At 47.6% G+C, this 27,668-nt stretch overlaps 1 protein-coding gene across 9 annotated transcripts in view; it reads right to left on the bottom strand.

Annotated features, from left to right (window-relative positions):
• LOC119450204 (transcriptional regulator ATRX-like) overlaps positions 1–27,668 on the bottom strand; it is a 127,975-nt gene that overhangs the window by 64,388 nt on the left and 35,919 nt on the right. For all 9 annotated transcript variants that reach the window (XM_049665712.1, XM_049665714.1, XM_049665715.1 and 6 more), the window contains 6 exons: positions 22,720–22,857; positions 21,228–21,403; positions 18,362–18,631; positions 7,955–8,079; positions 4,160–4,233; positions 3,063–3,222 (listed from right to left, as the gene is read on the bottom strand). In XM_049665712.1, the coding sequence (XP_049521669.1) occupies positions 3,063–3,222; positions 4,160–4,233; positions 7,955–8,079; positions 18,362–18,631; positions 21,228–21,403; positions 22,720–22,857 (943 nt within the window). The remainder of the gene's footprint in view (positions 1–3,062; positions 3,223–4,159; positions 4,234–7,954; positions 8,080–18,361; positions 18,632–21,227; positions 21,404–22,719; positions 22,858–27,668) is intronic.

Here is a 27,668-nt window from a genome sequence, read left to right as displayed (position 1 = left end):
GCGAGGGAACGCCGTCAACGCTTCCCTTGGCATGGCTGCCGTACCTAGGACTACCTTGATCTCCGAGCAGCCAAGGCATGCCGTTCACGCTGCCTTGGACATGGATCCTCGCCTTCGTGGGTGCCTCCTGCGGCCAGGGAATGCCGTCCACGCTTCCCATGCCCTGGATCTCTGCCCCATGACATCATCGACAACTAAGCCAGCAAGGGATGCAGTTCACGCTCCCCTGGCCATGCTTCCGGCTACAGTGAGTACCACGACCGCCACCAGCCTTGGCTCAACGGATGCCGTGCATGCTCCCTTGGCCACTGGTCTGGCTGGCCCGAGTACTGCTGCCGCTGCTGCCGCCTCAGGGCGCGCGGCTTCCACCCTTGGCTCAACACACGGCTCAACAGACAGATTAATCGACGTCATGCGAGCCGCCTCACTGCTGTCACAGCAGCTGGACTACATCGTTTCAGCCACTTCCGGTTTCCCTCTAGCAGCCTTTCCATCACCTGCTGCCTCGGAACTACTGGAGTTCCACGGATTTCCGAGTGACCCTATTCTGTGGGTGCAAGCGGCCAACGCACTCGGGGCACGCCATGCCTGGCCCGACAATACGATATGGCTGGTTGCAGCGGGACGACTTCGAGGTGCCACCAAGGCATGGGAGAACTACGAGGGTATCAAACAGCGATCCTGGCCTGAATGGAGTGCAGCTCTGATCGCTGCTTTCGCCCCGCTCACGTGTGTGTGCGACGAACCCGTCCAGCACTGCTCAGCGACGGGAGCTTGTGAGATACCCCGCTTTGACGTACCAGTCGTACCCAGTAACGCTTCGCCAGGGAGGCCCGCATGCTGCCCAGTCGCAGAAGCCGGCTTCCCGAGTGTCGTCGTCGGCTCCATCGCAGACGATGGGAAGTGCACGGCGACTACCACTCCCGCTTCGAGTCACCACCGACCGGCAGATCACACACCGGCGTCATCGGCTCCACCACAGCCCATACATGGCAGACCACGTCAACTGCGCTGCTGCGACGACAACCTGGCGACGCTCGGAAGCAGCACCATCTCGCAGCTGCAGCTTCACCCGGCAAGGTTTTAGTAGGCGGGTTCACAGCCTGCTCTGGGGTAGACCGCGGATGCGAATCAATTTTTCCACCGCGGGTCTCGGTTACTGCGTCGGTGTCCTACCCTACACCATCACTCTTAGAGACAGTGACCACTTTGCGTCCACAGCAGTTGGTGAAGTGGCTCCCGAATTCATCACTGCCGGAGCACTTGGAGGCACCGGCTCCTGTTGTGCTTGAGCAGCTAGCCCTCCAGGAACCTGATATGTCCACAGATTGCAGCAGGCAGAACCGTCCGGACACGCCAGATGCTCGAATTTCAACGCAGTCATTGGCCGAATGCGTGGCTGTTGGCCCCGTGCTGAGTGAGGCCTCGCTGAAGGGGACCAAAGGCGCGTAACACGGCTGACGTCAACCTCATCGAAGAACTGCCCGTACGCGAAAGACACGAAAGACGCACACCACGCGCAAGAGGCCTTAAGAGGCTCAAGAGACCATTGCAAGGTACCATCGCAAGAGACCGCAAGGGACACGCAAGGAAGCAGATGCACAAGCAACCATCGGCTTCAAAGCGCACTACCCTTACACCACCTTCGAACAAGGGCAAATCAGCAGCACTTTGTATTTCGTCGAGCTCTGCGTATTCGAGCACATCGGTGAGGCTTGATCAGCCAGCGGCAACAGTGCAAAGATGCACGCAACAGCTGAGCAGAGCAGCTGTGCATTGGACAAAATATCCTGCGATACGTGCCCATCGGCGACGGGATAATCGTCGGCGAAACCTGCGACCCTCGCGCAACAGTCAGTGCCGCCAGCCAGAACAGCTGGTTACGCACTGGATGGCTCACCAACGACGACCGCACTCCCTGGACAAGTTTCCTCGATATTAAGTTGCAGTGGTTACAAGTGCGCCGTATACTTGCAGCGTGGCCGAGTGTGAAGACGAAGTGAATTTGGCCTTGGGCGCTCGCAAGGCGGACGCTAGGGAAGAAGATGAGGAGGAAGGAGGACGAAGAGAGAATAGAACAGCCGGCCCAGGAACGGGTGCTGTCTCTGTGTCTCTCCTTTACAATATATATATATAGAAAGAGAGGTTATGCACCACGCAAAGAGGAGAAGTTTTTCATTGCTACGGCATGCAGCCACTTCGCATCACATTATGCTATCATCCTTATGCTAGTTTAAAAAATTATGATATTAAAAAAATACTAACATTTCATTTACAAATTGATGCATTCATATGACGTATGTTGATGATCTAGTTGGTACATGATTTGGAAAAACGAGCAGCACTAAAAACAGGACTTATGCTGATGCGATCATGGATGGAGACAATGTAGTTCTGAAGGCACGCGGTTGACACGCGCACCTAGTCAAAACGGAACTACTGTTTGCCACAATCGCTGCGGAAGAAACCATGACCGCCATCAACACAATCATGGACGGCAACCTTGCACTTCTGAAGGCACGCAGCCGATGCATGCACAGAGTCAAAACGAAATTACTGTTTGCAATCCAGTAACATCGACTACGCAGTTATGAACGCAAACGGCCAACACAGTGTTATGCGCAGTGATAAAGGCAAGAAGAAAGGCTTTAAAGGTACAAATAGGTACGAAGCGTTCTGACGTTGCTGTCCTTCGTGTGCAATTTTTGCTGATGACTATGGTGATGCGGACTCCGCCGCTTTGTTTCACTTGGGTGCTAACGCTGTTTTTGCACATTTGCGTCGTAGATTTGCAGCGCCGAGGGTTGTCTGAAATAACCAATCTGCAGCCAAACACGCCCGAATGAAAGAGATTTTGATTGCATTAAATAATGCATACGCCTGCCAAGACCAGAGGACGAGTTCGAATTATCTGGTTTTACAAATTAATGAGGGTCCAATTTATGAGGCTTTACTGTATAGCAAAAGGGTGCAAATGGTGAAATTGGACCCCCACTGCATTAGGCAGACTGGTAACCCAGTATCGCTTCATGTGTGAGACTGATACATGTGAAGTGGCTTACACTTTGTCACCAATAGCATCACATTCCTGGAGGATGTTGTAGAGCAAGGTCATTTTCCCACTGATCTGCAGCTTCTCAATGTCTTCTTCAGAGACATATTCATCCCACCATTGCTTCTTTTTTGGTCCTGGTGGTGTGGGTGGCCGACTGCCCACATTGCCTGTTCAAAACGAAGAAATTAATTTACAATCTGTATTTCACAAGATATGGAATGCTGCATGGAGACATGACTACATGACTCCATGAACTCATGACAATTCCAAATGTCGCTAGCATTTTGCTTTTCAACAAGGCTGTAGTCACACTGGCCCTCGCCAAAAAATGTGGCAGGACGCATTACTGGGCATGTCATTCACCAGACATCCCAACAGGGCTTCTTCAAAGTTGTACAGCAAACGCATCCGGATCAAGGTTCTTGCCAGAAATTAACTAAGTGTAAGTGTAACTGGTGATCACTGCTTTTCAGCAGTTTACAAAGAGGTTGCACGGTATGCTACAGATGCCATATAGGACTCTTATTAACAGCTTTCACAGTTCTGCAGAAGATAGCATATTTCCAGGTGCATAATCCAGACCTGCACGACTAATTACAACCCTTACAAAGGAAAAAAATAATAATACAAAATCTGTGTCTGTAAACGAATGCACCGTACCACAAGACATGCAGCATCGTCTTTCAAGCAGCAGCAAAACAGCTTTATCTCCAGTCGCCCCTTTTGCCTATGTACCGTCATCGGTGGAAATCAAACTGCATTTTTAAAATTTATTTACTTGTTTACTGATAAGAAGTGCTGTAGAGAATCATCAGCAACTATTCAGTGCTGCTTCATGCCCCCTTTCATAGTGGAAGTATTGAGGTTGAGCCCCCGCCTTTGTGAGCATATTTGCTGCTGGTTGTGAAAAAACTTCTAATTGAGCTATCGTTATGTTCTGAAGTGGTTGCCCAGAAATTGTGTTATCTGGGAATGCACAAACTGACAAACAATTGAGGTACGCTCAGTGGGGTATGCTTAGAGTTGTCCATTATGAGCATAGAAATTAAGAAATGAACAAACTCATCAGTAAGGTTCAGCATAGAAAAGAAACAGTAAACGAACCTCGACTCCTTGTGTGGTATGCTGATGCAGACTTGACATCCCCACTTTCACCATCAATGTCATTCTTTTCACACCTGTGTATTCATTCAAACAAGCAAAAATGAGGAGAGGGTAGTTAGCAAAAAATCAGTTCTAAGTTTAACACATCACGTACCTAAACTTCAGAATGTGAATTACCAAAGTGGGTTTGAAGATTATCTCTTAGCACTCACTATAGTCCAGCTTTTTGAAATAACCCAAAAAAACTGACTATCCACGAGTAAAAAATTTGTCAAATCACTGAAAATCAGAAAGTGGTTTGTCAGCAGTTTTGGCCTGCCACATGAAGTTCGTTTCGTGCCCAAGACCCTTTGCACCAGGGATGTGTGAATACTGAATTATTAGATTTTGAATCAAATCAAGAAAGAATGTCCTACTATAGAATCGAATATCGAATATTTAAGACAAACTTTTATGCTTGCAAATTTCGTGCAAAAACACAGTGCTGTACATGCTCAGGAGGCTAATAACATTTCGTAAGAAGAATCTTACTAGCTATCAGTAACTTATACCGGTGTCACACGTACACTTCCGATCGCAATAGGGGCCGATCCGGATCAGATTTCTTGATCACGATCAACAATGGTCGCTGCTTCATGGTCCAACGATCACGGATATAGTTATTATCATCCGACGATCGTCGGCAACTCTCCAAACAGCATAATACCTTGGCTACAAATTCAGATTTGTAAAATATGGTTAAATTGGGACAATATTTCAATTTTACAGCTTACTATTGCTGATAAAAAGGTCTTCAACCCTTTTTATTGAGCTGCTTTTACTTACTGTATTTAAAGTTTTTAGAATACTACACTAGATAGTGCAGACGTCAGCCTGTGATTGTGATCAAGAAGCCTGATCGCGATTCACGGATCGTGACTGTCCAGATCCAGATACCGCAAGATCGTGCAGCAACCCTCGATCCAGATCAAGCTCAATCCGAATCGGCCCCGATCGCGATCAGAAGTGTACATGTGACCCAGGTATTAGGTACCTATGAATCGAGATACACAGGTACCTACTGTACGTGCTCTAATCTTAATAAAGGGAACACCAAATTAGTATGCCAGCACTGATAATAACTCAGTTCACATACAAATGTATGGAAAGTATTTTTTATCGATAAAATAGTCTGTCAAATAGAATTATGTGCTTTTTAAGTTTTTTTTTTCCCTTTGAAGCTGAAAAAATTGCGAAGTTGTCCAAAATACCAATGGGGGTTTCAGTATAATAGTGGGCCATACTGTGCTTAATGACAATCTTCTGTTGCATAGAAAGTATTGCTTTCCAGTTTTCTTCCAGAAAACATAACGGCTTTTTAATCTTTACGGCAGGCAGTTTCTGTGGGTTATCGTCAGCATGTAAATTCCGATCTGCACGACAGACAAAAGTGGGGAATGCGCATCATGTCACTCGGCACCGCTCCGCATGGTTGTAAGTGCCGCATGTGTCGACCACGGTTGGCGTCTATGGTGAAGACTTCTCAGATTGGGAAGCCTACGGCAAGTTTGCGCAACCTCCCCCTCGCTCCCTTTTTATTTTCGTCTGCTTCCCTCTGCCATCTGTGTAAATGCCTCTGCAGACGGATGTCAGCTCGCTGTCACACACACAACGTTCGGAACGGGAGACCACATACGGAATTATTTGCAAGGATGGTGGCTGTGAACATACAACGGCAATCCCGTGCACTCGCTTTCATTGGCGAGACAGTTTGTCGGCTTTTTGAGGATTACTGCGACCCCCGTGGATAGATGTACGGTTATTCTGTGACTCTAACTTCAGTCGCAGGTACCCGATGACGAGGTCTGATAAGGACTAACGGGCTAGACAGTGTGGCCATGACAAAATTCACCGCCGGCCGATGTGATGGCAGCCGCAAACCATTGCGGAAAGCTTGTCGCTAATCCTATTGGTGGCTCGTCAGTGATCGGTCATGAGATCAAGCGTACGGGTCAGAGTGACAGCCGCTGAAACGGCGTTCGAGTCCGCGGCCAACTACCGCACAAGCGCGTCTGTGTGCTCACATGTGGATAGAAAGCTCCTGACTGCGCGAATCTGCAGGTGTGAACATTTAACTCGCGTATTCAATGCAATCAGCGTGCCATCCGGTGGCTAATCAGCTCGATCTTCACACATGCTTCCGGGCTTTCCACACATGCTGCTTTTGTTGTTCCCTTTTGGTCGTGTAGCGTTAGTCGTTTTGATCGGTCTGGTCGACCTGGTCGAATTTAGTATCGATAAAGGTCGCGCGCCATGGCAACGCAGCACGTGTCAAGGCACTGGCCATGGCCAGGTCGCGACTTTACAATTGCTAGTAGGTACAGCGGGGAGACTTCTGCTTAACACGTGTTGTCATGGCAATTGTGGAGCTCCTACGTGCCTAGGGACATAATCGCTTAGGGACTCGTGAGGCACTGGTCTGCGGGGCCGCACGTCGGCTGCTAGTTACTGAGCGTGGCTCTCTTCTTTCTGGGACGCGTGTTTCTATTTGCGCCTGCGCTCGGCGCTCGACCGCTGGCGCCGCCATGCGCCGCTCGCGCATACCATGTTTTTAGGTACTTTCTTTCACCAAGGGCGCTCGAACGAAATCATATAGTTCACATGAATACATGCTCTGGACGCGTGGCTGTATGGCCTAGTGGTTACGACGCTCGTTTTGAGACCGCGGGTACGCGGGTTCGAGTCCCGCTTTGGCTAGACATTTTTTTTTCTTGGTATCACGCTTTTTTTTTCATCTCTGTTTGGCGGCGCGGTCGGTTGAGCCCCGGTGCCGGCGCAATGCCAGGCGCCGCCGCGAAGTGGCTATCGTTAGGGTGTTGCTATGCTGCACTCCGCAACACCCCAAATAAAAAAATACTGCTCCAATCAGGTAGACTGCTCCCTCCCTGATAGTGAGATTATATTTGGATCAGCAAAACAGTGATGCGTTTATTTAGGAATACTATCGTTTCTCTCTCACACCCGCTTGTCCTCGCGCCTGCGGACAAACTACTGGCGGTCCCTCCAAAGACCGTCTCGTGCCAGACCAGTGCCTCAAAAGTCCCTAAGCGATTATGTCCCTAGGCATCTAGAAGCTAGGCACCGGAAGTCCCGCCGCTGTACCTACTAGCAATTGTAAAGTCGTGGCCAGGTCATTCACTGAAGGTATTGATATTCGAGAAATCGAATATTAGATATTCAATTCACGAATTGAATTATTCAAACATTCACTATTCAATTCGACATTCAATATTCCAGTCTTTGCACACCCTTACTTTGCACCCTACTTTTGGTTGTTGACAACATGACACCAAATGAACACTTAAGCAACCTAGCAGGCCATCCAGAGAGTGTCTATCAGTACTTCAGAATGGCAGGACACACCAAAGCAAGTAAGGTGCCTGTATAATACTCCTGCACCAAAAGCTGTTTCATTTCTGATCCTTAAACAGTACACAGAACTATTTCATCTTTGTCTGTTCAATGAAGGCACTATCTTTGCAAGTTAGAACAGCATGATGTAATCACTACTATCTCAAACTAGTCTGCTAAATTTTTTTAGTGATGGTGGATATTAACGTCATCACAATCACATTATTTTTTTTTAAGTCTTGTATTTTCCGCAACATTTTTCTATTCATATTCCCGCAATGGAGGTAAAAATTTACAAAAACTACGACTTTGTTCACCCTGGTGTAATAGCGCCTAAATGCTCATACTAAGAGTACGGTCTACAGAGCCAAGCAATACAAACAGGCAGGGCAAGAGCCGACGCACCCTTCTTTCAATACCGCTGCAGGCTCGCCATTATCCAAGCTTATGGCAACATCCTCATCAGTCGCATCTGAGGTGCTTTTTTCTGAGTGTGTAACTTCATCAATGAAAGGGATGGCACTGTCGCTCTAAAAGAAAAAAAGAAAAACAACACTGGTTTATGCTTGCAAGCCAATTTAACATGAGCAGCAAATATGTGCATAATGATAAGATCCCTTATCACAATAAGGAGCATATCATCACAACTTCATGTGATAAGAGGTATGACACCTGCCTTCACCCCCCTTATCAAGCTCATGATGCTTTCTTCCTGTCTTCCTTGCGCTGCCTAAATACAACATGATGAAGCTGTGCAGGCATGCATGGTAGATATCATGGTAGCTATGACGAGGGTGGGGCTGAGGGTGAAGAATGGCGCGGTTACAATGGCAAATTGAAAACACAATGAATGACAGTGGCACATAAAGGAAAGGTCAGATGCAGAACTGACATTTCAGTAAGCTGGTGTAGCTTCATCAGCGCAGTGGCATGGACTAGAACGAAAGAAGCAATGGGACAGGAGCGGGACTCACAGATGGTGCCTGTTCCACTGCTTCTTTCATTGTAGTCCGTGCCTCTGCTTGTGGCTGTGTTACTTCAGATGAAAGGACAGACATATGGACAGTGCAAATTAGAGCTCTTAAACCTTGCGGGGTCTCCAAATGTGCTCTTGGGACAAGGAAAGACAACACAGGAGTGCAAACAATCAAAAGGGCATTTATTGCTCCTTTCATACACTAATGCACGCTAGCTGAAATACTACTCCAATGGGTGCGCGACAAATCGAAGAAGTCCGACTCATCGCGACCAGATAGCGAGCGCATATGTTCGCCCGCATGCTAGACACCAACACCTAATCACTCACGTGTATGGTCACACGAACGGTGGTGCGTTAGAACAATCTGTGTTCGTCCATTCGGTGTCGTGCTCCTAAGCCTTCCCGAGATGGTCCCGCGAAGCGGGTCGGCGCATGCGCAAAGCATCCGCGCTGCTCGCCAATCCCCAGCCAAAGAGACGCTGCCTTCTCCCTTTTGCACCCAAGTAACCCCGCCATTAGATGGCATTAGCAGCGCAACACCAGTGCCATCTCTCGCCATACGCCACAACCCCCCCCCCCCCACACCGACCTCGCACATTCCCAGAACCTTTAATGATGGTACATATAAATGCCCCCCAATTTTTTATTTTTTATTTAAATGTGCAAAACACATTGAGAATAAGCATAATCAACGAAAACAAAAAAAAATATATTAGCAGAAACTTTTCAGCAATAGGGGGTAAACCGTAGGAAACTGAAAGCGCAGTTCACCCAACCATCACTGGCTTCGTTTGGAATTTTTACAGACAGCTCTCGTCATATATGAACCATAGGTATTCATTTCATCTGCTTTACGTCACGTGTGTGACAACACTGCAGCAGGAGATCTTGCATCGGTCTGTCTCCTCTGACCGTGCTTCCAAATGAAAGCGAGTCATGTGCCAAGCTTATTCTTCCTTGTCTTGTGTTCCTGCTCTAAACTAACAAATGATGCTTGCTCCCTGTTATTTACTGTTGGCCGAAGATATTTAGCAAGAAACTTCTTACTTAATACAGAAACTCATCAAGGAAAAAAATTTTTTTTCACATATGTTGCATGTAGGCAACATCCGTCAATAAAGGGTTAACTGCTGTTTCAGTAAAATCATACTTATCTTCACTGAACAGCACATCGCAACTCTGACTGCACTCCCCTCCACACTGCCATTTTTTATTAGACCTTTTCTTCAAAACCTGCCACTGCCAGCTTGTAGCTGCGACTCTGGACAGTATGCCAGCCTGTATTCCATTGCAAAATAGAGAGATGAGACAAGAAGGATGACACAGGTACTTTATTTCACACCATTTCTTTCGTTTGAGCACTATACTTGGGTAACCATGGGCCAACTTGCCCAGTGGTATGCTACCTAAAAATTCCTAAAATTTTCACATTTTAGTGTAAGCCAAATTACTAATATCCTAGGGGCGTGCGAATACCGAATAGCAGATTTCGAATCGAATACTGAATTGAATCAAGAAAAAAAAAAAGCCAGATATCAAATCAAACATCAAATATCAGAAAATGTATCGTTGTTTAATGCTTATAAATTTTTAGTAAGAAAATGCGATGCTGCACATGCTTGGGAAGCTACTCACATTACATAGCAAGGATATTGCCAGCTATCAGTAACTTAGGTGCCTAGGAATCAGCATGTATAGTATGCTCTCCTCTTGTTAAATGGAATAGCAAATTAGTATTTCAGCACTAATAAAAACTCAGTTTGTATATGATGGTCTGGAAAATATTTTTTATTGACAGACTGTCTGACAAAAAGAATCAACTGCTTTTTTCTATCTGAAGCTGAGCAAATAGTGAAGCTGTCCTAAATACCAATGGAATTTTCAGTTTATTGGCAATCTTCTATTGGTTAGAAAGTCTGGCTTCCCAGTTTTCTTCTAACAAACCGGGGGGGGGGGTTCTTTATCTTTATGGCAGATGGTTTCTGTGGGTTATCATCAGCTCATTAAGGCCAATCTGCACGACGGACAAAAGCAAGAAATTTGCATCATGTGATTATCGGCACCACTCCGCGTGGTCATTGGCGCCGCACGGGTCGACTGCGGCCGGTGCCCATCTTAAAGAGTTGTCAAATCGGGAGGCCCATGGCATAATCGCGCCCAACCCCCCCTCCCCCCCCCTTTTTTTTCTGCCCACGTCCATCTGCTGTCCATATAAATGCATCTGCAGTTTGGGGTCATCAGGCTATATCACATGACATACCGTATTTTCTAGCATATAACCCGCATCAAAAATTGGAAAAAGTTGCTTAAAAAGTGGGGTGCGGGTTATGTGCCAAGATTCATGAAGGGAGGGGGTGGGGGTCGGCTTCACGGCAACGCGCGGCCTACCATGCAGAGTCCACGTTGTCCGCATGCCTATCGACATCGACGTGTGTTAATCCAATAAGAAGCCAACACAGGTTATAGCCAGATCCACATCCATAGTCTGGTTAGATGCTTTTCGCACGCTTCTCGCGCGAGTCAGGTACCATTTCTTGTAAGCCCAGTTTGCACAGTTGGCCAGCCTTGTTTAGGCAATCACGAGTGTGTCTCGGCGGCAGTCTTTTACAGTGAAACAGAAACTGAAGATTCGCTGCTGAAGAAATCAGGCAACATAGCTGCTGCGAGATGGTTCCGAAGACAATCGATTACGTCTTTGAGAGCGGCGATGAAGCCTCAGATGACAGCAGTGAATCGGACGACAGCACTGACAACGTTGCGGCAGTTGTTTTGAAATAAATTTGTTTTGAAAACGAAACGATGACTGCGCGTAGTTGTAACTTCTTAGTCCTCATTTTTTTTCGGATATGCGTGCAGGTTATACGCGAGGTTATTTTTTTCTTTTTCGTGGAGTTGAAAGTTAGGGCGGGTTATACGCGCAAAAATACGGTACTTTCAAGCCCACCATGTAAATCCAAAGCTAGTCTTGTGAAGGGTCACTTGAAGCTATGATAAGAGACCAATGTGTGCCTACGAACGACATTCGGAATGAGCTCAGGGCCACTGTATGGTGTTTCACAAAGATGGTGACCGTGAACAACAGTCATACCGTACACTCGCTTTTGTTGGTGAGGCGGTTTGTCAGCTTTCCGAGGGTCGTGTGAACGTTGCGAATAGAACTGCATTGATTCGGTACGAAACCGTAACAGTATCCACTGATAACCGATGCGGCTGCTCCGATTAGGCCTACTGGGCTAACTTAGGCCAATGGTGTGGCCGTGACGAAAATTCGCCACTGGTCGATGTGATAACGGGCCGCAAACCGTCACGGAAAGCTTGTATGTTCCGATGAGTGGCTCATCAATGATCGATCGCGAGATTACGCATACAGGTTATATTGACAGCCGTTGAAGCGGCATTCGGGTCTGCGGGCCGGCAACTACCATGAGCATGCGTGCCAAGTTTGTCTATGTACTCGCATACGGGCAGTAAGCTCCGAACAGCACTAATCTGCGAGCGTGAACACTGAAAATATGCATCCGATATTATCAGCGTGCCTTCCAGTGACTAATCGGCCCAATCTTCGCACATGCTTCTGTGCTTTCCATACGCATTGTTCTTTTAGATGCGAAGCATCTTATGGTCGGGGCTATGTCACTCCCTCCCTCCATCCATCCGCCGTGCGGCGTCCACACCCGCACTGCGCATGCGCATCCTCCTCCTCCTCCTCTCCTCTCCGGATTGCGCAACGAATGGCAACACCTGTGGCTCCGCGCACGATAATGCGAAGCAGCTTAGGTTAGAGGTGCGACGGTAGGCGCTGCATACTCCGCTGGGGGGCGCCATTGTAGCTCGCGGTATAATGACGCGCACGCACGCTCCGCTCCTCTCATTCTGCTCCCGCAACGCTGTCCGATGAGTGCCACGGACAGCGCCAGCGTCAACACCAGTGTCAGCGCCGTGGACAGCGCCGTGGACAGCGCCGCGGAGAAGAGGGCTCGAGCCCCTGCCACGAAACGGCAGCGGCGACAGGCCGATATGAAAACTAATGCGAACTTGAGTCGACCCCATGGCTGCTTCGCATACTACTCAGGGTTCCCCTACGGGAAGATGGTAATTTTTTTCGTTGTTGTTGCTCTCTCTGTCCACGTAGCGTTAATCGTTTCGACTGTTCCAGTCGCCCAAGTCAGACCTTGTACCAATAGAGATTGTGTGCCGTGAGAACATAGAACATACGAAATATTAGAAAAATCAAATACAGTAAAAGCTCGATGATACGATCACGGCTAATACGAATTTCCGGATGATACGAATTTTTCTGTGGTCCCGGCCGAACCCCATTACTTTGCAACGTGCTAGAGAACGGTTGTTACGAATCAATTTTCAGCCTGCGTAGGTTGATACGAATAAACGCCGCCCCACCGACGGCCGCGAAAGAGAACAGCGCGCAGTCACGTGCTTTCTCTCCTCTTTTGATGCGGAGGCGCGGCGCCGGACAGCGCGGACTCCGCGACTGGGCGCGAAGAGTTTGAAGCGGTGGCGCTTTTGGTGCTTTTGTACTTTTCCTCCTTTTCTGCGAGCCGTCAGATGGAGTGGCTGCTGCGCTTCAGGCTGCGTTCTTCGTGTTTGCGCCATTTTGCCTAGTCGCAGCGAGCTATGTCTCACAAGCGGAAAGCACTCTCCTTTAAAGAGAAATTAGACATTCTTCGAAAGGTCGATGAGGATCCCAAGAGGAAGCGGACGGAGTTGGCTAAGGAGCTAGGCCTCGCAACGTCAACACTGAGCACAATTGTTGCACAGCGAGACTATCATGAAAAACGTGCTTTCGTTCAACGTCAACGCGAAGCAAGCGAATTCGAACACGCTTATTTCGAACATACCGTGCACCGACAATGCTCTTAGCAGCGCGCCAAATCACGCGGCGGCGCCTCCGACCGACATTGCTCCGACACCGCCATAGAGCAAAAGCTCAGGCGGGTCGGAGCAATGCCCTCAATGCCGCGCGCGAAGGAACGGGGGAAAAAGAAAAAAAAAAAAGAACCCGCCGCGGAAATTTCCTTCTCTCTCAAATTACAAGGTCGCCGTTTCTGCATCGCGCCGGAACAAGCGTGAAAGCGTGTACGTGCCGACTAGAGTGTTCTAGACAACCGTATTCTAGCACACACTATTGCCGACGTCTCAGCCACGCGGATAAAATGGCAGTGAACCCTTCTCCTCTATTTTCTAGTCACATGTTGACCTTGCACGCTGCGGCAGCAGCGCAGAGGGAAGCAGCGGCGGAGGCACAGTCGGGCCAACGAAACTGCCACGCCCGCAAACGCTCGCTTCCCGATAACGGCAGAAAACGAAATTTCAGGGGGCGGCTAAAATAAGCTGGCGCCAGCACGGCGGCGGGCGCGCACGGAGATGTGCGCATGGAGTCGAAGGTGAGAGAGCTACGAGGGAGTTGAGAGGGAGGGCGAGGGGAGCCACCGAAGCGGCGGAGTTGACGCGGCCAAATCCGCTTCCCTGCCGCCCTCCTCCCTCACCTTCGACGGTCACCGCGCGCACCCGTGTGCCGGCGCCGCCCGCTCGCTCCCTGAAGCTTCGTTTTCTGTCGCTATCGGGAAGCGACCTTTAGCCGGCGTGGGCAGTTTCGTGGCCCGCGCTTGCTATGCACTTGCGCGCCGCAATATTTCACGACTCGCACCGTTCGTGCATCGTGCTATGGTGCACGAATACTTCAAAAATACGTCCTTTTAATTCGAACAAATTTTCGGGCCCCTATGAGTTCGAATTATCGAGATTCGACAGTAGTTTTAATTGTGTTTCGATGATACGAATTTCGGCTAATACGAATATTTTCCGTGACCCCGTGAGATTCGTATCGAGCTTTTACTGTATTCAAGAAATCGAATACTAGATGTTCGATTCCCAAATCAAATGATTCGAATGTTCACTATTCAATGCTAAACCGAATGTTTCAGTATTCGCACACCCCTACTAATATCAGCATTAGCTATTCTTTTCAGGGAATTCACTAGAACATACTCAAAATGCAAAACCATAGCTATGTGCAATCGATACGAGCTATCGATAAACTCATAAAGGGGCCCTGAAACACTTTTCTAACTAATCAGAGAATGTCTTCATTACTGAAGAATGTTGCCTTACGAATCTCCTAGTGCAAAAATCTTTGAAATACTTCAAGTGTAAGCGGAACTGGCCGTAGTTATCACACCGATGAGCAGCTTTCTCTCTCCTTTCGTTTCCACTAGTGAACTGGAAGCTACACAAGGGGGGCAAGGCTCCACCCAAAAGTTGAGCGTCTCACTTGCGAAAAGGCTCGTCAGGGCATGCTGTGGCAGCCACAGCATCTATGCTACACAGCACATTGCTGCTATCTCAGAGGCCACGCAGCTACGTGCACTGTTGTGTGTAGACCGGCAGTGCGTAGATGAAATGCCTTTTCTGTCTTTTTGAGATCACAGATATTTTTTTCATTTATTTACCTCAAAATAAGCAGTAATTGTATTTCTGAAAATGTTCTTGCTAACCTAAAATCAGCCAATAGTTGTTGGTGGGTTTTGCTGCTTGCAATGAAAACACTGTAAAGGCAAGAGCAAGCGCTTTTTCACCGTTTTTGATGCAACATCGTAAATTCCCAGCTGCATGCAGTGCAATAATATTTGGCTCAAATCTTCACAGGAGCCGCTTCTACACATCGGCAACGTTTTCTTATTATGTTCAAAAAGCGTTTCAGGGCCCTTTTAAGGGACAAAAAGAGAGCAGCATGGACTAGAGAATTAAAAGCAGTTAAATACTTATCACAGTAATCGAATAAATCAGATTCAGTAGAGGAAGAGGACGAAATGAAGTGATCAGATTAATCAATTGTTGGGTGTTACGTGCATCAAAATGCCAGTAGCAGTGGTGGTGGTGATAATATATAGAGTGCAGATCTAGCTTCAGACCACACAGATCCCTCTGTATCTCATTATTAGGATCATGTGTCTCATAGCTAACTGAGCTGTATGTACTTCAGGACAAACGCGTCTTCCCCAGGCAAGTTTCCAATATATTTCTTCAGTTGCCTGCATAAATGGAGAGCTATGGGAAAGGCATCGGGAACTGAGATCCGATGGCTGTCCACAGGCACTCTGCACCCTTTATTCCCATTATCTGTCAACTGTGTCAAAGGCATCCGTTGATGCCGACATGAACTGACCGTGGTTATTACAGGAATGTAATCACAGTCACCACCCAACCAGCCACATAAAGTTTACTTTGTCGGGATAGGGGGGTATGCCCACGGCCCTCTGCCTCGACACACCGAGCCCCGCGGTTGGCGCATGCCTGCGCATCAACCGCGGTCCGGTACAAGCTCGAGGAAACAACAGACGACAACCACGTGTACACTCGGAAAGCATTTATTACGACTGCAACTAACACTTCGAGCAGGCCAGCTAGCTATAGTTGACATTGCTGAGGGTTACCTTGAAGAGAATAATACACTAGGTAAAGAAGGGCTTCCGACTTACCAACTGGGGAATACGGGGGGGCCGCGGCGTTTGCCGCGGCAAGAACGTGGTTGACTAACCACGTGCGGGAATACGGGAGCGGCGGCGGAGACTTCCGCCATCGCCGCTTGCTGGGGACCAAAAAGACCCGGGCGATATCAGCGGGATCTCACGTGACCCACCCGGTGGCGCTGATAGCGCTTGCGATTCCCGCGCGCCGCCCGTGGAAGGAAAGTTTCCCCTCTCCCTGGCACGCATGCGCTTGACGCGACGTTCGCTGCCCGTGCGGCGGTTATGGGACCCGAGGATTCCCACATCCCTCCACCCTTAAATATTGCCCTACGGCGGAGAAATCGCTGGAACGACGCCATTGACAAAGTATCCGGGCAGATGCGATGGTAAACTCCGGCAGGAAATGTCCGAATCCACGTTGATAGGCAGCACAGTCCTGTGTGGCGGCCGCCGACATATGGCAGCCATTACAGTGTTTGACGATGACGGGGGCTGAAGATGGCTTGCTTTCCAGATGCGCGCCGCAATGTCCACCCGGGAACAGCGGGTCAGGACTTTCTCGAAGCGGCGCGCGTGCCGGCACGATGAACCTCGCACCGACGTACCCTCGTGGGAGTATGATGGCAGGCCTCCCTCCTCGTGGCTGCCATGTGCTGCTGCATCGGGACGCGAACAGGGAGGGGCCTCCGCTGCAATTTGAGGCCGAGACAGCAGGCAGGGACGTGGACGATGGCAGCAATAACAAGTCCAGGCGGCTTCACTCGTTCTGCAAAGTCGCTCAAATGCACTCCACAAACACTTATAATTAAGGCAGTAGAGGCCGCCGCAGCGTCAGCCGTCCGACACGATGCTGAACCACCCGTCTACCGCATAGCTTTATGCGGCAACGAGAAGAAAAAAAAAAACAATCCAGTTCGTTTGAATGAAGTTATTCACTTCGACCAAATTTTTCCGGTCCGATACAGTGCGAAAGTGGGCGATGCTCGTATGAACAAAGCTCTCTCTGGTCCCCCGAGATTTCGGTTATTCCGCCCGCAAAATATTGAGTTCATCTGAACAAAATAAGCTTTCTATTTCGAACGAGGTTTCTCCACGCGGGCGAGTATAGTAAAACTAGCGAATCCGTTTGCACCCGCTAAATGTCACGGCACGGTCGTCTTCGAACATGCGACCGGCAGCTCCGCAGAGCCTTAGGCCTAATCGCGTCCATGACGGATACCAATGCCACAAAAGACCCATAAAGGGTTCCAATGAGCCGCCGCGAGGAGATGCAGGCCTAGCTAAGCGGTCCCCGCTCGCTGCTCAACACGCAGCTTTCGAGCCGACTCCTGGGACTGCGCCCCGCTGACGTCCTAGCCAGCGTTTCCGGCGCCCGGTTCCCAGATCCAAAGATACAGAAAGGAGGCTATTTACATATGTACAGGGAAAATCGACCACCGCGTCGGCTGCTGCACTCACTCGCTTCGGGCGTACTCTTAAAAGAAAACTTGCTGCAAATCTCGGCGTCTACACGAGTTCGGCGACACTGGCGCAGCGTTAACTCACCCTCAAGAAAGCACACATAGATCTAGCTAGCAATCACGCCTTCGGCTGAGGCCTAACGCTGGTCCGGACAGATTGTCGTCCCGTTTTCCAAGAGCTTGCCCCACGTTGGGAACGCCAAAATGTCGGGATAGGGGGGTATGCCCACGGCCCTCTGCCTCGACACACCGAGCCCCGCGGTTGGCGCATGTCTGCGCATCAACCGCGGTCCGGTACAAGCTCGAGGAAACAATAGACGACAACCACGTGTACACTCGGAAAGCATTTATTACGACTGCAACTAACACTTCGAGCAGGCCAGCTAGCTATAGTTGACATCGCTGAGGGTTCCCTCGAAGAGAATAATACACTAGGTAAAGAAGGGCTTCCGACTTACCAACTGGGGAATACGGGGGGGCCGCGGAGACTTCCGCCATCGCCGCTTGCTGGGGACCAAAAAGACCCGGGTGATATCAGCGGGATCTCACGTGACCCACCCGGTGGCGCTGATAGCGCTTGCGATTCCCGCGCGCCGCCCGCGGAAGGAAAGTTTCCCCTCTCCCTGGCACGCATGCGCTTGACGCGACGTTCGCTGCCCGTGCGGCGGTTATGGGACCCGAGGATTCCCACAACTTGCAGAACAAAAGTATGCGTGTCTCGAAGCCAACTGCACCCAGCCTGTAGTTTCAAAGCCTCATCAAACCACCTAAGTTGTGAGAACCCTTAAATATCTGCCCCTTCTTCGGGCATCTGTTACAATGTACAGTACACATTGGAATAAACTTTAAACATAATGCGGTGATAGTTAACACAATTTCCTACCTCTTCATCATCCTCATCATCCTTGAGAAATTCCCTGGTTGCAGCCCTGTCATCCATTAGCTCAAGCAGCAGTGGGTGTGTACAGATGTTCTGGAGCATGTAAAAGTCGGTGAAGAGTGACATGCTGCCGCGTCGTTGCTGGCTGGGGCCTTGAGCGAGGTGCTCCAGAAAGTGCCGATACAGCGACACTTGCTTGTCTGATAGACGTACTCTGATAACATAATCGTGCTTGGGCGGCAGGTACGGAGCCAGGGCACTTTTGTCACAGCGCTGAAAGCAGACAATAACCAACATCTCATAAGACAATAAATCAGACAGTCCTGTAAGCACAAGTAAAACAGATGCCTACCAACGAATCTAATGGGTGTTACCAGCTTGAACTAATATTTTTACTGAAAATATTGTGTACAACTGAGAACACACCAGGTGATCTACATATGCTTTGCCAGGCTTTGAAGAACTCATTTCCTGTGACAATACTCTGCTTCACCGTAACTTGGCAAACGAGGGCCAATAGTATCCTAGTGACTTCTTTCAGTAGATCACTCCGCCCGCCACCGCCAGATGAAGTGGGAACTGTGGCGTGCTCAAAAAAGTGTCGTCTGCTAAAGCCCGTGTGGTTTGAGTCCGCCAGCTATTGCTTGCATTCTCACAACAGTACAGCCAACTTCCGTTAATTTGACCCTGATGAGACTTTTGAAATTGATCGAATTATCTGGAGGTCGAATTAAACAAGACACAGAAAAAAGACGTCCAAACACACTATCAACTCATTTGGTAGTATTTGCCTGATTCTAGCACACTCCAGAATCAAACGCACACCCACTTTCTATGTGTCTAAAGTAGAAAAGTAGCATAGGAATGGCATTAAAGCTCTTAAATAAAGTGAAAATCTAATGCGCACCTGATTTTTTTTTAGCAAGAAAAACGGGCAAGAGTCTATACTCCATCTTAAAAGCAGTATGCAGCACTGCCAAAGGTACGAGGCATAGTACAAAGGTAATATTGACACATGTGCTTTGTTTCCCTTTTTCCAGTGTCCGCTTTTCTCCAGCTAACAAATGTTAAGCGTTACTGCTCGGCGCAAGATGCCACTTGCATGTATCAGAACATTCTTCATTATTGTAAGCCAATTCTATCTGTTGCTTATGCTGTCGCCAAAAAGTGTTATCAGATTGTATGCAGAATGTGACAAGTGAATGTGAATTTTGACACCAGTGATGACTAGTGACATATGTGAATTTTGAGAGTGGTTTTGACGCTGATTAGTGACATGCCAAAATACGGGCATCAAAAGCGTCGTGGCTTCATGGGGTGACATCTCGATTCGAGACGCGACACGCCGATTACGGACCCAGAAGTGTGCGTGTACGTCCGCGTGGTATGCCGGGCTCGACCTTGGCCCTTGACCTTGGGGGAGAGGAGAATCGGCTGTTTTTCGTCCATGGTGAAAAGGGCGCAGCCAAGACTTTTAGGAGCTAGGAGCCGTGAATTCGGAGAACTCTACATAGCGGCAGTTTCCCTACATAGGGAACTAGGGAAAGGAGAGGCTATTTAAGCGCAGGTTTTGGGCCCTGCTGATTAGTCTAGAAGCTGAACCTATGTGCTGCTGAGAAGCCGTTGGGGGGCTAGTGCCGTCCAGTATCGCCTGGGCCGCCTAGCCACGTCGGAACTCCGAGGAACTTGTTGACGTACGAGACGTCAAACCAGCGTCTGCAACGAAGTTCACGGTAGTTTCGCCTCAAGTTAGCTCAACCTGCTTGAGAGAAGACGTCAGATCTGGACTCCCGGGAAACCCAGCCCAGCAATTCGCATCCACCTCGACAAGATCGGACCGCCAGCATTCTTCGGGAAAGCTTTGTGCACCAACTAGGTAGCAATTGCAAAATAATTTTAAGCCAAATGCTCACTTTACCCTAAGCTTAATGTTCATGGTCTATCCCTTGCCACCACTGCACAGAAATGACGAAAATAACTCATGTACACCATGACTGAAGGGGACAATTATACAATGTGTACTCACAGCCGCTGTAAGCAGAACAATCGCACACAAATAAAATACACACTAAATTATTTGAATTAGTATGGACAGTTGTCCATGTGCAAAGTCATTTAAAAGAACCAAAATGCCTCGCGATGGCCTGGGTGACCAAGCCACAGCTCATTTGATCTACCGTCCCCACTGGCAGGAATGATCATTCACATGCATTGGCATTTCAATGGGATAAGTTGAAGATATGCAATACATAAGTCATCAACAAAACATGAATACGGGAACACTAACATGGTTGCGCATTATCACACGTGAATGCAGTGGAACACGGGTTAGAATGACACAATACTCAACGAATGCTGCGACCCTTGATTTTAACAATACCCGTGCTATTAACCTAGCTGCCACTTCCCTCTAAAGCTGTCCTGAACATGAACTCATAGTGGTTACACTTAGTGTTTTGGAGCACCTAAAGCATGATTCTTGGTATTTTTGAAGTTTTAGTGCAGCTTCAAGCAGCAGGTTGCAAATATAGCACATTGGTATAATTAGCGCAGCTGTACCACCTCTACTTTTCATCACTGGCATGTTGTGCTGTCAGTCTGTGATTTGCAAGGTAGGTTGTATGCATAAGTAGAGACGGACGCTAGGTATATGCCAAGACATATGGACACTTCCAACAACGTACCAAGCAGCACAGATCACAGGACAAGGAAGACAGATCAGGTCCAGGCACTAATTATCTCAACATGTCAAAAATCAACATGTCAACATGTCAAGATTACAACATCCACACATAATACTGTTTCTTATGCAGGTTCTATTACAAATGTGTAATGCACTTGTAGAAAGCACTAGGTCTGCAGCACACACCTGCACACATCCATCGAGAAGACGATGAAGAACATGCACCCTCTTTTTCATCAGCTTTACATCATGGACAGTGCAGTCCGCACACTGCCCATTGGCAATAGGGTTCACAAATCGGTTAATAAACTCAGTCTTGGTTCCAAGAAGGCCTGGCTTAATAAAGCTCACCATACAGTGATCTGCAATAAAACAAACATTCCATGTCACCAACACACACCAAGATTCCCATTGCAACTTATATTGCTCAAAAGCATTTACTGTTTCATATTTAAAGCTTTGTAGACAGTCACAACCAACCAATATCCCAAAATCTTGATGAGAAAAATGACACAATTTACAGAGAGCAAGTTGAGTGAAACTGAGTTAAGTGAAACTGAGTTAAGTGATAAGTGAAACTGTGAGCCTAGATTTTTTGTAAGTTACAAGGTTACTGACATTTTACCACTGTAAAACAAGACGCAAATTTCACGCTTTTTATTGCTAAAGTTGGAAGTTTGTTAGCCTGGATGGCATGTGGAATCTGCATAACACAACTTGAGAGAGTTGCATAATGTGCACATGTTTTGAAAGCATAGTAAATGCACAAAGATGTAGCTGACGCTTGCCACAACTTGGAAAATGATAATGGCTGGTGTCCTTGCCTCTTGATGACAATGACAAACAGGTTACATTTAGTAGAGTTAGCAAAAACAGAAACAATAAAAAAATAACAGCAACGAGATCAGGATGTGTCCCTGCAGAGCAAAACCCCCAAATTTCTCTATACATAAATAGCAACCTGCGAACATTAAATTCCTAAAAATCCCACGTACATGAAATAGGAGTGTGGGGGGAGGTGGGTAGCACCCATATTTGTTTATTTACGGTTTGCCCAAAGCACATGCTTTTAATGGGATACATGCACACTTTATTTACGAATGTTTACCTTTATACACAGCACGCACTTGAAAAGCAAAGACTGAAGCCAAGGTTTTTTTAGATAAGTGACTTTTCTAGCTACATTGCTGTTGTCGATTTCGCCTGCTTCAGAAACATCTCTGAATAAACTTGCTTGAAGCAAGTCTCTCTTTTGTATACAGCATCTTTCGCTGCCACAACAGGTCAGCACAGGTCTTATTGCAATTTCTTCCTATCCCAACTTTTTTGAGTTGGCAGGTACGCCCATATAATAACGAGTTCAGTAAAGACAATGTTCTGTGATCAAATAGGCCCCCGAAAGTGTGCTATACAAATCCTGCAGTACCCACAGAGCTACAGTCTGGGCTGTTTCCTGCATTACCAGAATCTTATGCCCACATCCAGACATGCCTCAGCAGACAAAAAATAGGGTCGGTATGGAGGGGGTGTTAAAAGAACACATACTGCACTACACTTTCTTTTAAGCATAGAAAAAGTAACCTCGCCCAGCATTTTTTTATCACAGCACTAAATTTCCTATATTGTCACAGGTAGATAATATCATGAGTCATTATAGAGACCGTTCACTTAAACTTACATTCCTTCAGGTTGTTCTGCAATGGCGTTCCAGTCAGGACGATTCTCCGGCCAGTCTTCAAGGTACTCAATGCTTTGGACAAGCCAGTGCTATCGTTCTTCAGCACATGCCCTTCATCACAAATTACAAGCTGTGGCCCTGTGAGCATTTTCATGGAAAGAATGCAGGTAAATATCAAGAACTAGTCGGCATGACTCTCATGCAGGAAGTACTGTAATTAAAGTAACTGTAATAAGAAGCATGTGATCAAACCATAACACCTCAGCAGACTCCTGTGAGGTATACTTCACTTCATTGTAAGCTGAGCTCAATAGAGCTCACTGTATAGCAATGGCATTGCTCAACCACTGTGTGACTCTTTCCATGGCAAAGAAAAATTCCTGCAGAAACCATCTCAGGATGGCTGCCGGCGTTATTGTGATTAGCACTGAAGAAATGCAGTGATGCACAGTATTACCAGTGCTGAAACGCATCATATATGAGGCGTTTACTGCAACCGGGCTCCTCTCTCGTGCTTCTGCCTGAATACACGGTGCCATTAGCAGTGCCGCTTTGAAGTCTGCCCATGTCCCGTGTTTGAATATATACGATACCGGTTCAATTTCGCCCAGCCCTGTACAAATTTATATGATTTTTTTGTTTTTGTCGCTGAAGAGCAGCACATGACCAGTGTCACCTGCCCAGTGACCCAAGTTGTTTTGATGACTGGTTTCTAACCCAGTTCCCTCAGCATAGCAGCCTGATGCTCTACCCCTTAGATCAAGAACTACCCAGTGACCCAAGCTGGCATGAAAAAGGTTACACATGGAAAGAAAAACAAACAAGCTGGACAAAGTTCCTGAACAATGCTAATCGCATTAAAAAATTTGATCTTTAAGCAACACATTTTCACATAGGTGGATTGCTGTTAAGGTAAGCCACCCTGTGTCAACTCAACTACACTTAAGATGACTGTTAGGCAACAAATACGCTGGCACATAACCGATAAAACAACTGGCAGAAAATTTCACTGTCAAGGCTACTGTGACTGGTGTCCTGCTTCCAAGCTCCCATGCCAACCTTGCACTTGTCATTGGCATTCCTTAACTTTTTGGGCCTCCAAAACAAAACTTGAGCTTAACCTTGATGTTTTCATAATTTTACTATTTAAAAAAAAATTTCGCAAGGTAGCCTGTGAGCTGGTTTAACGTTTTACATGTCATATCCCACATAATGGGCCATGATGACAGTATCTTTGTATAGCTTGTTGATTGCAAGATCAGAAGGGAAGCGATGATTGGTAATCATCAGTGGCGACTGATAGCATAAGAGGGTTCCTTTCACCAGGCTTCCATAAAGTGCACGGCCCATTCATGGAACACTCTTTGTCCATTCTTTGGAATTACATTTTCCTTGCACTCACAAATTCAAACTCATGCAAAAACAACAAGAGCGTAGCCTGGAGTGGTTTACACCAAAAATTCCTCTGGTTACTGGTTCCGCAAGTACAAGGTCGGTATATGAACATATAGGTCAGCCAGACTGGCATGCATAGAGTGGCTTAGGCTTCAATCATGTTCTCATGAAATAGGAGGGGGGTGAAAAGAAGAAAGCTTCTCTGTGGCAGCTTGATGAACTAGATGAAGCTCTTACATGTTACTACACGAGCAGAACAACAGCTGGCACTATCGTGGACAAACAAAGCACCAACAAGCTAAGGCTAATTAGAACCCCTTTCTTTGTTTCTGCTTTAGCCACTTCATGTGATGCCAACATAATTTTGGCTTGCGCACTTAGTTTGGGGCTTACCAACCTTTGGCAACTGGATACATGTCAGTGTGAAATTGTGCTATTGAGTCATTACATGTAATGTAAAAGGCATTCTAGTTTTCTTCTCTTTACATTCCCATAAGTGTTTAACTTGTCTGCAACTGAGAAATACCACAATGTAAAGCATACAAACAGCAGAAGCAGAACAACAATATACATAATGCAATTCATAAGTGGCCATGAACAAATATGTGTCTACACAATGTTCCATCAAAACAAAGCCACAATCAACCAGAAATCAACTCAAGCAAAAGCCTTACGTACATCCCAAAACAGACATACCTGACCCAAACATGTGTTTTTCAGTTTCATTGTGTTCACATTAAGCCACACATGCACGACAGCAAACCTTTATGTTTTAAGAGCGAAGCTGTTTAACCTCGGCGTTTGCCATCAGGTGTAACGCTGAAATGTGGGCAGATCCTGGTGGTAGTGCAGAAAAGGTCCAAGCACAATGGCACATACCCCTGTGAACCAGCGAAGGTGTTTAAGCTCGAGGATGGTCTGTCGAGTGTACACCGCAAAACCTCCTCCTGGCGATGATGTCACCATGCGTCGCCTAGAAACGCTTCGTCCCAGCTGTGCCGAGCCTCGCCACAGTTGCGTAAGCCATGACGTAATCACGCGCGCCGCATCGCATCGCTTCGCCTTAGCTTTGCCGAGCCATGACGCCACCGCGCCGTGCGGAGTGGTTGCCGCGGCTGCGCAGAAGCGGAAGCTAAGCCGTGACGTCACTGCGCCGACCCACAGTACATATAGCTCCGCATCGCCGGCACGGCGACACAAAAGCCCCACCGTCTCCAGCGCCAAGCACATCACCGCGAAGATGGGGCGGCCGAAGAAGAGCGTCGCTCTTGAAGATGAGGAAGCGCAATGCGAAAGTTACCGCGCCGCTACTCGAGAGCGAGTAAGACGACTTAGGTCAATCCTGACATTGCGCCGCCGAAGCGGCATCGAAACGTCAGCGATTCGCAGAAGATACGGAGTTACGAGCCGCAAAACCAAGCAAAAGCGTTTGAGCGTCCAGATACTTTAACGACCGAGGTTTCGTTGCTCCCTGGGCTGTCAATGATTCCGGGGTGATCTTGCGCAAAACGTGGCCGAGTCTCGAAGCATAACCTCACAAAAACTTGGACGAACCGAGATAAAGCAAGGTGGGGTCGCCAGCTTTGCTGTTTGCCTAGTCTTCGCACCACTAGCATGAAGCTGCCCCTAATTTTTTTTTTTGGTATGACCAGTTACTGTGGTTTTTCGCTAATGCCCATTGCAGTATATTGGTGGAGAAACACAAAGCAAGTATCACTGTGGCCCCATCTGCAGATGTGATGGATGAGGTAATCATTAATGTGCCCGCCTAGTACTTTGCCCATTTACTGTATTTTACCACAGTAGTTTTACAACTGTGAGAACTTTGTGGCATGGACATACAAACACATACATCAAAGAGTTGAAAGAGTCAATAATTTTGACTGCTGTAGAAGGAGATTCACCAATATGCTTGCTTAATTAAAAAAAATTGGAGGCAGCTATTGCTGAAACACCCTATACCGAAGAAAGCACACAGTTCTTGGGAACCTGATTGATGTGAATACAATTGAACCTCAGTACACAGTTAAACCTCAATATGTATAACAAAGTCAATAAAATCGGTAATTTGCTTCGTTATATTGGAATTTGATCTTTTATGCAATTAAGTACAGTTACCAACAGATTCTTCTTACACAGAAGGGACCGCAAATTTTCCTAATCATTCAGGTTGTCACCTGTCACATCACTACCATGCTATTTTATAGCGAAGATTACTTTGCTGCATTCGGTGAATTTCGATACTGCGTTGATCGGACTGTCTGCTGAAGTGAACATAGGCGTGATAGTTCAGCGGAAATCCGGTAGGTGGAGATAAGTAATTGAAGGGAAACTGAGACTTCCACCCAAATGTAGCAATTTGCTACAATGGAAACCCAACTGGGTTCCTCGAAAGAAAGCTTCCACATTTGGGTGGAAGTCTCAGTTTCCCTTGAAGTGAACATAGCATTCAATGTCAGCCCACAATGGATAACGCATGTTGGTGAGCCACCAGCAGTGGTGCAACAGCCAAAATAGGATTTGGAGCAATTTTTGGAGCAGGAAAATCCAAATTTGGAGCAGGTTACTGGGGGGAAAAAACCTCCGTTTTGGAGCACTAAATCCCAAATTTGGAGCAGTTTCACAAAGAACGCTTACTCATAAAATGCCATAAAATTTACCCCACATAATAAACGTACTCTCCCCCCCCCCCCCCCCCAACTTTGCATTGGATTTCTGGGGGGAAAAAAAGTGCGTTCATTACGCGAGTATATACGGTAACTTCACATTAGCAGCGTAGGTGAGGGCAGAAGCGAAGCGCGCATTCAGTTTCGTCGTGCACAGTTCACCTAGGCCGCGCCTGGCGAAATTGAACACATGCTCCGAACAACGACCTCGATCGCGCCTCAGCAGTGCACTGCACGCAACTTTTTCAACCACGCATGTAGAAAGTACACATGCAATTTTTCGTGAGTAGTTTCCTTTTGTTTTTTCTGACGATGTGTCGCGATGTTACTGCGGTAGTTGAAACATGCACCAACTGTTTGATTATCATCAGGGTCTGCTGTAACGAGTCGACTGTGTGTGTGTGTGTGTGCGTGTGTGTGCGCGTGTGTGCAGCGAAAATCGGCACAGTTTCACTGCAACACGGTGCCTGTTGCCGCATGGAACCGAACCCTTGCTAGTTTTGTGCATTGCATCACTTACAAAACTCACGCTGTCAGTGCCGGGTCGCTTGCTGTACCGTACAAGCGAGTTTCCAGTGGAGTATTCGTACACGCTTCGCTCGTGACCGCGTGCACAGATATGGCGAGGACCTTGTTGAGTCAACGCGGCAATGGCGAACTGCTTTCGTTACTGCAAGCAATGCGCACTCCGTGTCTATGCGAGATTTTACTGCATATACAACACGCCGCACTGCAACCAGCAGCAAAAATATTCTTCGACACCCACCACCATACACGCCAACATCTCGTCTGGGCATGTGTAGAGTGTACTAGAATGGGAGGTGGGTCCAGCGGATGCCTTGGCAAGCACTGCGGTTGCCTTATTCTGAAGCTCCGGCCAATAAACTT

Source organism: Dermacentor silvarum, chromosome 4, assembly GCF_013339745.2.
Source record: "Dermacentor silvarum isolate Dsil-2018 chromosome 4, BIME_Dsil_1.4, whole genome shotgun sequence".
NCBI lineage: Eukaryota > Metazoa > Arthropoda > Arachnida > Ixodida > Ixodidae > Dermacentor > Dermacentor silvarum.
Note: the sequence above shows the minus strand (reverse complement) of the source record. Positions and strands in the feature narration are given on the sequence as shown.